The sequence below is a fragment of the Tachysurus vachellii genome, chromosome 2, assembly GCF_030014155.1.
Source record: "Tachysurus vachellii isolate PV-2020 chromosome 2, HZAU_Pvac_v1, whole genome shotgun sequence".
Lineage (NCBI taxonomy): Eukaryota > Metazoa > Chordata > Actinopteri > Siluriformes > Bagridae > Tachysurus > Tachysurus vachellii.
The window spans coordinates 2,535,571-2,548,070 of NC_083461.1; the positions used below are offsets into that span (position 1 = coordinate 2,535,571).

Below are 12,500 nucleotides of genomic sequence, written 5' to 3' on the forward strand. Positions count from 1 at the left end.
CTGATACTGTGTGTGTACGTGTGTGGTTGGGTTTGTGTGTGTGGTGTGTGTGTGTGGTGTGTGTGATGAGATAAAACTCGTCAGTCTTTTCCTTGTCAGATAAATGACCTTTATAAATAAGATGAATCAGCAGTGGTCACTACCACAGGCTCCGCCCACAGGTCCAGATATTTATTATATAAAGGTAATATTTCACTGTAAAATGTTTCCCAGTTGTGATGGAGTTAAAATTTGAGATTTGACTCTTTCAAGGTTTTTCATCAGTCGCACGTCTACAAATTATAAAGAAAACACAAACAACTGAGACACTGATATAACTGAGATCATCTCAAACTCTTCTGTAAACCAGAAAGGTGTAACTTTACCTTCACTGATAGGTGAGGTAGTCAGGACTTTGTTTGTGTGTGAGTGTGAGTGAGTGAGAGAGAGACAGAGAGAGTGAGAGAAAGACAGAGACACAGTGATTTTATATATGATTTTATATATATAGATATAGATAGAGAGAGAGAGAGAGAGAGAGAGAGAGGAAAAGAGATAGATACTGTGTGTGTAATATATATATATATATATATACACACATATACACACACACACATACACACACACACACACACGATCCAGAACATGAAGTGTAACTACAAATGGATAAAAAAGTGACAAAAGCTATAACTTCTAAAATCATTTCAGATCAGACCAAACTGGACGTGTTATTAATAACGTAGCGACTGGACCGTGTTATTAATAACGGCGGAGGCAGCAGTCGCTTCTCTAAAGTTTCCTGCAGGCACTTTAGGGTACTAATGAAATGCTGCCGCTACGTCGTTAGCATTAGCGCTGCAGGCCGCGTGTCTGCCCTCTCTGATATAAAGCAGGAGACTTAAACTGGTCTTTCTGCCAAATGAACTGCAATCTGCATCGGCGAGACAGGCAGGGAAACTCAGTTAGGAATTCTGGGTAATCAGGTTTCAGACTGGAGCAGAGCTGCGGAGTTTCTGTCTCTATGAACACAGTAATGTCTGAGATTATTCCGTCTGATCCACACACACACACACACACACACACACACAGACACACACACACAGACACACACACACACACAGACACACACACAGACACACACACACAGACACACACACACACAGACACACACACACACAGACACACACACAGACACACACACAGACACACACACACAGACACCCCTTTATGGGTGGTGTGTATGGGTAGTTCTGCTCCTGATGGAGCTCCTGAATAAAGTCTGATTAAATCCTGAACAAATCTTTGCCCCATTTCCTCCACTTTAAGACTCAGCTTTTATTTCCGCTCGTCTTCCCAAAACAAGGCGACATTTTGGTCCCTTTTTCACCTGCTGAAGTGCTGAAAAAGTCTAAAATATTGTACAATACTGTGATACATTTAAACTTTAACCTTGAAGGTAAGAGATTAGTTTTTAAAGGAGAAGATGATGATGAACCTGCTGCAATAAACGAGCACAGAAAAAAAAAACAAAAAAAACAGGTTCTCTTTTGTGAGCGTCTGTCAGTCATCGGCGTTACGGAGAGATAAGGATCTGCCCCACAGCTGCACGTGTGTCCTGGTGGTAATGCTGCTGCTCAGATGTCTCTAGTCTCGGTCACGTCTTAAACACACAGTCCAACACGTTCATTAATAGTCTCTGTTTTATATATCAGTTTTATAAGACGACGACACCTTTAAACTATCAGAGACAAATTTATTTTATTAAACAGAAATAAACAAAAATAAACAAAAAATCTTTCAGCGTTTAGAGAGAAATGTAGAACGAAAGAGACGAAAAATTGCCTGTTTTATTACGAACGAAGACGAGGAGAAGGAAAAGTGTAGAAAAGCAAAAGGAGATAAAAAACAGAACAACACACATATGAACAAACTGGATACCAGCAGGAGTTTCAGGGAAAACTGTTCAGTCCTGAACACGAGTGTGAACACAGCCTCAGGTCGACCTGGTAACAACAACAACACAACAGTGTTCTTAATAAATACACACATTCACCTTTACATCTGCCTTCAACTCTGTACACAGGATCTAAAGCAGAAATGTGCACGAGCTTTAGCATGCAAACAAAATAGCACTAATGAAGGTGGGGTCTCCGATGTTACTACACAAAACACGGTTGTAGCTGCGTCTCTACATTACTACGATAGAAAAGAGGTGTTATTTGTGTAGTAACAGCGTTTAGCTCAGGAGTTATTGACTCAGGAAACTCCAATCTGTGAATATGTGACCAACTTCCTGCTCCTTCAGTTCTCTCCAGCGCTGGAAAGCTGATCCTATATTAACACGTCCTACTTCTTACCTTATCGTAAGTCTTTCTTCTCTTTCTTTCTTTGTTTTTATCCTCCATGTCAATGTTAAAACCGCTTTCTGCTAATGTCACACATGCGCACTGAACACTCTCTCCGCCCATATTGACAAGACACGCCCCTTTCTGCTCATTGGCTACACATTTGTTTTGATTTTGTTTTGTCGTTCCGACCCAGTTTTCTGAAGCATTTCTCAAACAACGGAGACCTCACCTTTAAATGTTCTCAAAGTACCATCGCTTAAGTCTTTGAGAGATTTTCTTCACTTTTTTCTAGTCCAAGTCTCTATCAGGAACGTTTATAGTTCCATAAGTACCAAAAACATTTTTTTTTCTTAATGTTTGTGTTTGTGAGAGTGAGGGAGAGAGAAAGAGAAAGCTTACTTTGGCTTAGTCTCTGCGTCAGTGACCTGGCGGATGAAGACGGCGTCGGCCGGGTGTGAGATGTCACCCATCTCCTGCATGTAGGAGGAGGCGATGGCCAGCAGAGAGCCGTCACAGCTGAAGGCCAGAGAGGCGATGCTGGTGGGGTAACGGTGGAACTGACACAGGCGCTTCTTGTTGAATGGGTCCCAGATGTTCACGAAGCCATCTGAGCCACCTGTAGGGGGGGAGTCACGGTCACTTACACACACGTTTTAACAGACAGAGACAAGGACACCCCCAGACACAGACACCCCCACAGAGACACAGATACCCCAAGACCCCCCGACCGACACACACCCACCCACACCCACCCACTAAAGATGTTACCTGTAGCGAAGGTATTGTGGATGCTGTGGAAGGAGATGGCGTTGACAGGATACACCTGCTCGATACCATTCTCCTTCAGACGGTGGCATTTGAAGGCATATTTCTTCTTCTGCACCTCCAGACTTGGGTCCAGGTACTCCACAGCAACACGGCCCTCGATGGAGCTCAGCACGTAGCCCTGCAACACACACACACACACTAACACTCAGACTGCAGTACAGTAGTACTAATGATTTCCTGTTGCACTCAGACGGTACACTGAGCTCTATACAGTTTCTACAGTATGTATACGTATTCTGAGCGATGGAAACAAGTCCACAGATCATGTTAAGGTGTATTTCATTTACTTCTCAGAATTGGGTTCATATAAATTATAGATGTGTTTATTTGTTCAGGAAGGCCATCGGTCTATACGAGTGAATGTGATGTAAATTAGACAAAGTTAGACGCAGTACAGTTCACACGACCATCTAACAATCTGCAGGTCAGGTTTCAACAGCTTCTTCATTTTTAATTGCTTCCTCACATAAAAGCATCTCGTGGATCTTGTGCATCTGGTAAAAATGTTACTTCCTTATAAATCTTAAACGTTTAACCACTTATTTCTGACGTATAGCTGGAACAATACTTTCTGAACCCTCTGTATATAAATCCGTGTTTGGTATCAACTGATCTGCAGGTAAACACTCGCAGCTCTGACCTGTTTGTTTGGAAACGCTCGTATGCAGCGTGTCTGATACTTCAGGCTGGATTCTCGTCTCTGCTGGACGTATCCCATGTTCCTCAGGTCCCACACCAGCACTCTGCGTCCCGCTGTACCCACGATCAGACGATCCCCAGCCACAGATAGCGTGTACACCTGAAACACGCAGTGACGTGAGCAGAGCTAAAGGTGACACGAAAGCACACAGAACATATGAACATGTTGACATGAGAACGCTCGCTACCTTCTCAGGCTGGGTGAAAGTCCCGGCGTTGCAGGGGGTGCGAGGATCCCACAGCCTCACGCTCATGTCCCAACTGCCCGTTACCATGACGTTCACCTCTGGACAATACTCTACGCAGCGAATAGGAGCGTCGTGCGTTCCGACGATCGTGTCTGCAGAGCGGGAATAACTCGGTGATACACACACACACACCTCATACAGAGTGACTATACACCATGTCTCAGACACCGACAGCTTAACTTAGCTAGGTTCATAAAAATCTGGCGGTGAAGATTGCAACCCATAAAAGCGAAAACGGTTTCGGTCGTCATGGCAACACCACCGCTAACGACTGGCATGAAGAAACACTGGTCACATTTAAACCTAAAAAACGTGCTTATAAATAACAAAGAAATTGTCCAAAGACGTACAACTGTTCTGGTTTCAGGGGTGATGGCATTAATACGTACCTTGGTCTGTGTTCAAATCGTGCATTTTGAGCTGGCAGTCGAGTCCACCGCTCCACGCGTGAGTCGGATCCTGAAATAAAACACGCCAATTTATCACGCGCATGTATTTTTTCTTTCGGCATCGTACCATCTCCTGAGAAAAGCAGATTTCTTACATAGTACGCGCAGTCGAGGACCGGACCCGTATGCTGGTACTTCATCCTCAAGGAATTTCCACCAACATCGTAAAGACGGACAGAGGAGTCCCAGGAGGAGACCAAGAGGAACTGAGTGGTGTTGGGGCTGAACTTCACAGCTGAGATGCTGTCGTCAGGTCCCTGGTTCAGTTTGAACTCGTTTGAACCCGTCATCTAAACCAGAGGAGGAGAGGAACGTGATCGAACACTAAATCACCAGAAAAGACCTTGTAGTCACAGTATAGGACCGTGTTAGTCATTTTTATCCTTTCAAAATGACTCCAGAGCATTCGTCATCATCGCCTGCACACGCCTTCATTAAGACAACAACATGGTGTGTTTTCAGAGTTACAGCGTACATGCTTGATTAAAGGTTAACCAACAGTAGCGCCGATAGCCACAGAGCCACAGGATCATCTCCGGGGGAGATCAGACACATCTGACCAGTACATAATGACATGTTGTTCCTCTGCAATGTAAAAATCCCTCCAAACATTTATTCTCGGTTGGTAAAGGGAACTGCATTCAGCCAAGAACACACTAAGGTACAGTAAAATGTTTACACAACACTAAGGGAGGGGATCCATTTCATCTGGATCATTAGAGGAGTACAGGACAATATATATATTTATCTGTTTAATCTCATAACTGAGATTAAACAGACAAAAGAGAAACCATTTTTTCTCCTATTTATACTGACAGAGTGGCGTCTATAAACAAATCTGAAACATTTATTTTGTATTAAAGGTGGGGTCTCCGTTGTTTGAGAAATGCTTCAGAAAACTGAGTCGAGACGACAAACTAAACAAAAATCAAAACAAACGTGTAGCCAATGAGCAGAAAGGGGCGTGTCTTGTCAATATGGGCGGAGAGAGTGTTCAGTGCGCATGTGTGACATTAGCAGAAAGCGGTTTTAACATTGACATGGAGGATAAAAACAAAGAAAGAAAGAGAAGAAAGACTTACGATAAGGTAAGAAGTAGGACGTGTTAATATAGGATCAGCTTTCCAGCGCTGGAGAGAACTGAAGGAGCAGGAAGTTGGTCACATATTCACAGATTGGAGTTTCCTGAGTCAATAACTCCTGAGCTAAACACTGTTACTACACAAATAACACCTCTTTTCTATCGTAGTAATGTAGAGACGCAGCTACAACCGTGTTTTGTGTAGTAACAGTGTTTAGCTCAGGAGTTATTGACTCGGGAAACTCCAATCTGTGAATATGTGACCAACTTTACTTAAGACGCCGAGGCGCTTTTTTCCTTCTCGATAGGTGAGTAACGTTGGTTTTGTTTTGTTACACAGAACTAATATATGCCTTTGTCCTTTACATGATTATGTTTGTGTGTCATTTTTGCTTGTTTGTTTATCTACAATCGTATTGTTCTTCACTTCAACTATGATAATGACACATTTCTTTCCATTAGTTGCCTGGGTTACGTATGTATGTGTGGGCGGAGCTATCGATACAGGGGTGGGGCCCATTTGGCTTAGGGGCGTGTTTGTTTTGGTGATTTTATATGTCAACATTGGCTTTAAAACAACGGAGACCCCACCTTTAAGGGCCAGTTTAACAACTATACTGCAAAACAAAGCATAAACATGTCAAGTGTTGTTTAATTACAGTCTTTAACAGAACTTTCTCGTCTTTATACATCTTAGTTTCTGTACGAAGCTGTAACGGATTATGTAATAAATCAAACTGTAATGTGTATAAAATATGGAGCAGATTAAAGATTATATAGATTATAAAGATTGTATACGTTAAAAAAAGTCCCCGAACACAGAGATCTGCTTGTTTGTATAAGATTTCTATAAGTATGATTTATTTTATACACATTATAGTGAATATAGCTAGGCTAGCCGAGTTAGCTGTCGGCTAGCTGAGTTAGCTTTGTCAGTTAGCTGAAGTAGACAGCAGTGCACATTACTATTATTATTATTATTATTATTATTATCGTCTCAACCCGTAATAAATAAAGTAATAAAAGTATTACCAAAAGCATTAATCCAAAGCTTTAGCCAGTAGCTAGTAATAACAGCTAGCTAGTCATGCTAAACTCATCAGGCTAAAAACAACTGGTAAATAAACCACAACATCACTAAATAAACACCAGACCGTCTCAGTGCACATTACAGGAATCAGTTACTCACCGTTTACTTTCGGAACAGTAAAATGTTTATGTAAAATAAGGAAGAATCAGTAACAAAGCTAAGCTAAGCTAAGCTAACGCTCCGGCGGCTAACTGTACTGACACTGACTGCTAAGCTCCACACTCACGCGGCAGAAACCAGGGCGCGTCCTGATTGGTCAATTTGTAAAATTTTGAATATAGCCGCGGCACTTTTGATTGGTTAAAAATATACTACTTCCTATTACGTCTAAAGACATGTAGAAACAACTAGTAGTGTGGAATTTTAAATAAAAACTATTAATTAATTACGCCATCTTGTATATAATCTGCTATATAATAATAAAAAATAGAAAATAAAATATTTTTTCAATATATTTGAAAAACATACATACACTGCTGTTTGTAATAAATTCATACACCATTTATGTCACATGGTAAGAATAACACACACAACAGACACACACAACACACACACAAACACAACACACACGCACACAAACACACACACAACACACGCAAACACACACACGCACACACAACACAAACACACACAACACACGCACACACAACACAAACACACACACAACACACGCACACACAACACAAACACACGCACACACAACACAAACACACGCACACACAACACAAACACACGCACACACAACACAAACACACACACACGCACACACAACACAAACACACGCACACACAACACAAACACACACAACACACGCACACACAACACAAACACACACACAACACACGCACACACAACACAAACACACACACACGCACACACAACACAAACACACGCACACACAACACAAACACAGAGAATACTGATACTTGATAAAGGAGATTTATTTACAGTTTAGTAATGAAACAAATACAAACAAGCATTTAAAGCTGTATTTTCTTTTCTATAATAATAACAACAATAATAATAATATAAGAAAGTGGTATGAGTTAAAATAAAATATAGTACAATGGCTGTGTCTCAGATCACGTAGAATCTGGAAGGCTAAGTGCTAATGTAGTACTGTAAGTGCTAATCTAAATGGTCAGTATATAGAAACACTGAAGGATAAAATAAAGCACATAAAAACTAAGAAAGGTCTTTACTGCACTAGCTCTGTTTGTGTGTCATGTGTACGTGATCAGAGACACAGCTGAGTTCGAGTAGAGAGAATAAATAAAAGGAGCTGAAATGTATTTATGCTAGTAATACAGACCATATTTCGCTTTATACAGTTAATTTCCTTGTTTAATCTAAAGAGCCATGGAGTTAAGGTCATCCTGGAGAGAGAACACGATGCTGACGTCACGTCCGGTTGTGTTTTCACCATTCTTGTATATAATTATAGAAGTATTAGATGTATCAGTGATACCGGTTGACTTGAACATTAAGGTTATGGTAACAATAGCTGAACAAAAACAGACCAGCTGTCTGTAGATTACATTCTGTCAACATTTCAGGTTTCAGCTCTGTATGATCCTGTATGAGATTTCAAAATTTCCAGTTGTTTAAATAAAACATAAACCTGATTTATGTGTAAACTGAGCTATTAAACCTACATCTCTTACACAGTTTGTGTAGATATTTCCTCATTCCATCCTGGATACATAACTGCAGGAAATATTATTACTGTTATAATAATAACCAGAGTGACGTCCGATAAAAGTAACACAACTGAACAACTATCAGGTAAAGCTTAGCTTTAGGGACAGGGCCGGAGTATCGACCTTTTCCTTTGGTAAACAAACTTCAAGCACATCACACTCATCTCATCTGACTGATGCTGTTCACCCCATGGATCGGAGTGAACGGGTGGAGAGTGAGATGCCTCTCAAACTTTTTAGAAATTGAATACAGAGACAGAAAAGAGCCATTATTAGGAACATAGTTAAAGATTGGATTGCTTTTATAAGTAAAGCTGTTAAGTTATATTCTAGATTTTGTGTCTATTTTTCCATTATGTCTGTCTGCAGATCTGAGACCAGAGAAGGTGTGTCACTGAGTCCATGTAGTGGGCGTGTTTTAGACCATTGTAGATGAAAGTGTATGTGGGCGTGTCTTTTCTGTGTCCCTTTGAGTTCATACATGCGCATAAAGACACGCCCCCATTGTCTGATTCTAACACACCCATCTGTCCCACACAGACACGCCCATTTCATTCAAACGTGTCCCAATTAAACCCATGTCAATCATGCCGATTTGTACTAATCAAAGACACGCCCATCGATCCCTCTTACAGACACGCCCACTGATCCCTCTCACAGACACGCCCACTGATCCCTCTCACAGACACACACACTGATCCCTTTTACAGACACGCCCACTGATCCCTCTCTCAGACACACCCACTGATCCCTCTTACAGACAAGCCCACTGATCCATCACAAAGACACACCCACTGATCCCTCTCACAGACACGCCCTCTTCACCAGCGCATCCATCAGCACTTCCACCTCAGCAGTCAATGTTACTGTAAAGACTGTAGAGAGGAAATGCCGGAACATTACTTCCGGGATAATACATGGGAAAAGCAGCAGATCTCGGCATTGGAACGCCAAATCCGGCCAGTGGCATTCCGACTAGAGTCCGGGCCGCAGAGGGAACCGCGTGAGCCATGTGTGCGGCCTCTAGCTCTGCAGCCAGCTGCCGTTTCCACTTGTTCCTCCGGTTCTGGAACCAGGTCTTGACCTGCGTCTCACTCAGGTGCAGGCTGGAGGCCAGACACGCGCGCTCGGCGCTGCTCAGGTACCGCTTAGCGTCGAACGCTGACTCCAGCTGGAACACCTGGCTGCGCGAGAACACCGTGCGCGTCTTCTTCTTCGCCATGTCTCCACTGCTGGATTTGTCATCAGTGCTGCTGTCAGTGCGCTTCTCACTGCATGGACTCGGTGTTCTCTGCTCATCTTTCTTACTCTTCAGCGTGTGTTCATTCCCTTCTGACGAGGGTTTGTTTCCTGGGGCATCTAGAAGACATGATATGGAAAATAAATCATTCCTAAATATTTTGCATACACAACACCACCAGGGGGCGTTCAGAGAAATTTCAGCCCCATGACCTGTACGTTTAGAGTGATTTACATCTTTAAACTAAAGTGTAATATTTTCACATTTATTACTTTTACACTACAAAGAGCCACAAAACAACATTTTCTCAATTTTATTTTAATTAGATATCACACTTTTTTTGTCTTGATGTTACAAAGTAGAATTCAGTGTGTGTGGTGAGAGACAGTTGTCCCACTCAGACTGTGGAAATCAAATAATTAAACTACTTAACCGAGAGAACCATTTCACTACAGAGCTAAGAAAATGCTAGAAAGCCACACCCACATAGAACAAGAAAAGCAGTTGGTACACGCCCACAAGAGGCTAACTATGAGCTTGTGTTGTGCTCATGAAAACTTAGAGTTCCTCTCGAAGGTAAAGCTACATGGACTCTGGACATTTGATTGACAGGATGTTGATACTGAAACTTTCTACCAGCTTTGACTGTTCCAGTCTGTTTCCTCCAGCTGTTTAGATTTCATCAATACAATGTAATTAGAACAATCTCACTAGGAACAAGTCCAGTTAACGTGACTCTAAAACAGGTTGTTCAATTACATTAGTTTGTCTAATTACTATCATTGTATCTATAAACTCAGTCTGCTGGGGTGGATGATGATTTGGGGATTCAGTGTAGCTAAATATTTATTTCACACCTTTGGGTTCTTTTGACTGATAATATTTTTTAAAACAAAGTCAGCACTGATTTATTTATTCATATTTTTCTGCTGCCAAAAAAGCTAAACGTTTATGACTGGAAAATACACAATGTTTCTTATGGTTCTGATCACAAACAGGTTTAATAAACGTCCTTTTTTGTTCGACTACATGTCGATTTATCTCCTGAATTAAACGCGGCTCTTTCTACGGCCGGTCACTGACACATTCATGTCCATTTATCTTATTGAACATAAAACAGAAACAGTCTGAAACGTTACCTATTTTTATTAAAATCACATTAAAGTTCTAGTCTCCTTTCAATCATTTAAGCTGTTTTTGTTTACATCAGTTAACGTCAAGTTATTGAGCTTAATTAGCAAATGAGCCCCATCCTGATGTTACAGGCCTACCGTCAGAAACACAGCCTGAATACGCTACACCTCACTGATCTGCTAATTAATTGCTAGCGTGTGTTTTTCAACTAGAACTGAATGTAGATTAGGAATAAATATCAACTTAAAGAATTTAACTGGACTGTAAAGATCACTAAACATTTAAAGGTTTATTCTAAGTGCACAAGTGAATGATAGACAATAAAACACTTTACACTTGATGACATCAAACTACAGAGACAGAAACATACAGCTTTATTAATGAGATCGAACCGACAAACAAAGGGAATATTATTTAATATATTAAGATATTATTTCAGATCTATTTTAGTATTATTAATAATAATCTCACTTTGGCAAATTTTTAAAACAGAAAACTGAAATGAACAAAGATTTTATATATATATAAAAAATGTACAACATGCTTTATATGTGTGTGTGTGTGTGTGTGTGTGTGTATGTGTGTGTGAGCTTTGTGAACAATGGTAACTCTATCACATCTTGACTAACAAGCGTAAAGAGCTTTTTATAGAAAACATTTCTTAAAATCTGAATCTTTGTGGTTTTTGAGGTTTTACAAGTATTTGGGAGATTGGGATTCTGAGGGATTTAGGAAAATTTCTAGTATTATCCTTTAATTATGGAAAATTCCTAATCCATACTGCAGCGTTCCTCAAAGTGTAGTCCGGGGAACTCTGAAGGTCGAACAGCCAGGTGGTCTGTGATGTTTTTAGTCAGTTACAGTTACAGTGAAATCACCACATTCTCAAAGTGAACAGCTTTAAAATTAAACACAAGTCTATAAATAATGTAGAAATAATCGGAGCTGATGTGTTTGATTGGTGCCGGATTCAGGAATAAAAAAGTGTTTTGTCTTCAATGAATAGTTAGAATGTTTTAGTGGACAGTTTATAATCAGGATAATGTCTGAAAAGCTCTGTGTTCAGTGAATTTGTGTTAGTTATTTTAGTGTTTAAAACAGAAATGAGTGAATACAGAGAGATTTGGAGGACATTTGTGTATTTTCTTTGGATATTTAAAACAAAATGAAAGTTTCAGAATTTTAATTTAAAAAATAAATAATATCAAAAGACTTGAATATGTGGGTTGATATATTTAATATTGAATGTTTATGATTTGGAACTAATTCTGTCTCAATATTTAAATGTGTTAATACCTTATTCAGATTGGAGTCTGATCTCTTCAGAAACTTGAATGGATTTGATCTGATATCGGGATTTCTAGAAATTTGTGCAGTTCGATTGCACAATGTCATTTACAACAGCGACAACAACGACAATGTCCAGTGATTAAAGCAATATGCAAATAAAACGGAATGAACAACAAACTCTGATAAACGAACTAACAAAAAATGTATAGAAACATTTCAGAGACAATATATTTATTTCTAACTGCCGGCTGATGTGTGAATGATTTTAATGAAATGCACTGAATTAAAATAGCTTTGGATCTTGGTAAACGTCGTAAAAAAAATAAATAAAACCCTGTGTGTGTGTGTGTGTGTGTGTGTGTGTGTGTGTGTCTGTGTGTGTGTAAGAACAGAAAATAGGTTTAAAAGAACAGA

At 40.2% G+C, this 12,500-nt stretch overlaps 2 protein-coding genes across 2 annotated transcripts in view; both read right to left on the minus strand.

Moving 5' to 3' along the window:
- Window positions 1–1,718: 1,718 nt before the first annotated feature.
- On the minus strand, window positions 1,719–6,953 carry bub3 (BUB3 mitotic checkpoint protein). Its single transcript, XM_060893563.1, has 8 exons — window positions 6,822–6,953; window positions 4,647–4,841; window positions 4,492–4,561; window positions 4,043–4,194; window positions 3,796–3,954; window positions 3,096–3,273; window positions 2,727–2,943; window positions 1,719–1,982 (listed from the first exon to the last, which is right to left on the minus strand). Exons 2-8 carry the CDS (start codon window positions 4,839–4,841, stop codon window positions 1,973–1,975), a joined length of 981 nt encoding a protein of 326 aa, XP_060749546.1. The 5' UTR covers window positions 6,822–6,953; the 3' UTR covers window positions 1,719–1,972.
- Window positions 6,954–7,785: 832 nt separating this feature from the next.
- Window positions 7,786–12,500, minus strand: part of LOC132858854 (homeobox protein HMX2-like) — a 5,097-nt gene continuing 382 nt past the window's right edge. Inside the window, exon 2 of the mRNA XM_060889384.1 lies at window positions 7,786–9,781. Coding sequence (XP_060745367.1) covers window positions 9,273–9,781 — 509 coding nt within the window. The 3' untranslated portion in view covers window positions 7,786–9,272. The remainder of the gene's footprint in view (window positions 9,782–12,500) is intronic.